Consider the following 563-nt stretch of genomic DNA (forward strand, 5'->3'; position numbering starts at 1 on the left):
AAATCCCAAGGCACATACACATATCTGTATTTTCTTCTGTTTACTCCTAGTTGCCTTGCTGCCTTTTCTCCCAGACTTGGAAGAACTGGATATCTCCTGGAATGATTTCGTAGGTGGAACCCTCCATTCTATCACTCAGCAAATGCATCTGGTCAGCAAGTTAAAAATCTTGAGGCTGGGTAGCTGCAGACTCACCACTGACGACGTTCAAGCACTGGGTATGATGAATGCATTTCTTAAAAAATTGATTCGGCCAGGCGTCGTGGCTCACGCCTGTAATCCTAACACTTTGGGAGGCTGAGGTCGACGGATTGCCTGAGCTCAGGAGTTCGAGACCAGCCTGGGCAACATGGTGAAACTCCGTCTCTACTAAAATACAAAAACTTAGCCAGGTATGGTGGTGGGTGCCTGTAATCCCAGCTACTCGGGAAGCTGAGGCAGGAGGATTGCTTGAACCCGGGAGGCAGAAGTTACAGTGAGCCGAGATCATGTCACTGCACACCAGCCTAGATGACAGAGCAAGACTCCATCTCCAAAAAAAAAAAAAGAAGAAGAAGGAGGAG

General features: G+C 48.0%; 1 protein-coding gene across 3 annotated transcripts in view; it reads left to right on the plus strand.

Annotated features, from left to right (window-relative positions):
• The window catches only part of LRRC31 (leucine rich repeat containing 31), a 37,683-nt gene that overhangs the window by 15,703 nt on the left and 21,417 nt on the right, over window positions 1-563 (plus strand). For 2 of the 3 annotated variants that reach the window (XM_011994340.1, XM_011994342.1), the window contains exon 3: window positions 51-218. The exons of the other annotated variant lie outside the window; for it this stretch is intronic. In XM_011994340.1, the coding sequence (XP_011849730.1) occupies window positions 51-218 (168 nt within the window). The remainder of the gene's footprint in view (window positions 1-50; window positions 219-563) is intronic. 3 annotated transcript variants of the gene reach the window in all.

This window comes from Mandrillus leucophaeus, unplaced genomic scaffold, assembly GCF_000951045.1.
Source record: "Mandrillus leucophaeus isolate KB7577 unplaced genomic scaffold, Mleu.le_1.0 Scaffold452, whole genome shotgun sequence".
In the NCBI taxonomy this organism is placed as follows: Eukaryota; Metazoa; Chordata; class Mammalia; order Primates; family Cercopithecidae; genus Mandrillus; species Mandrillus leucophaeus.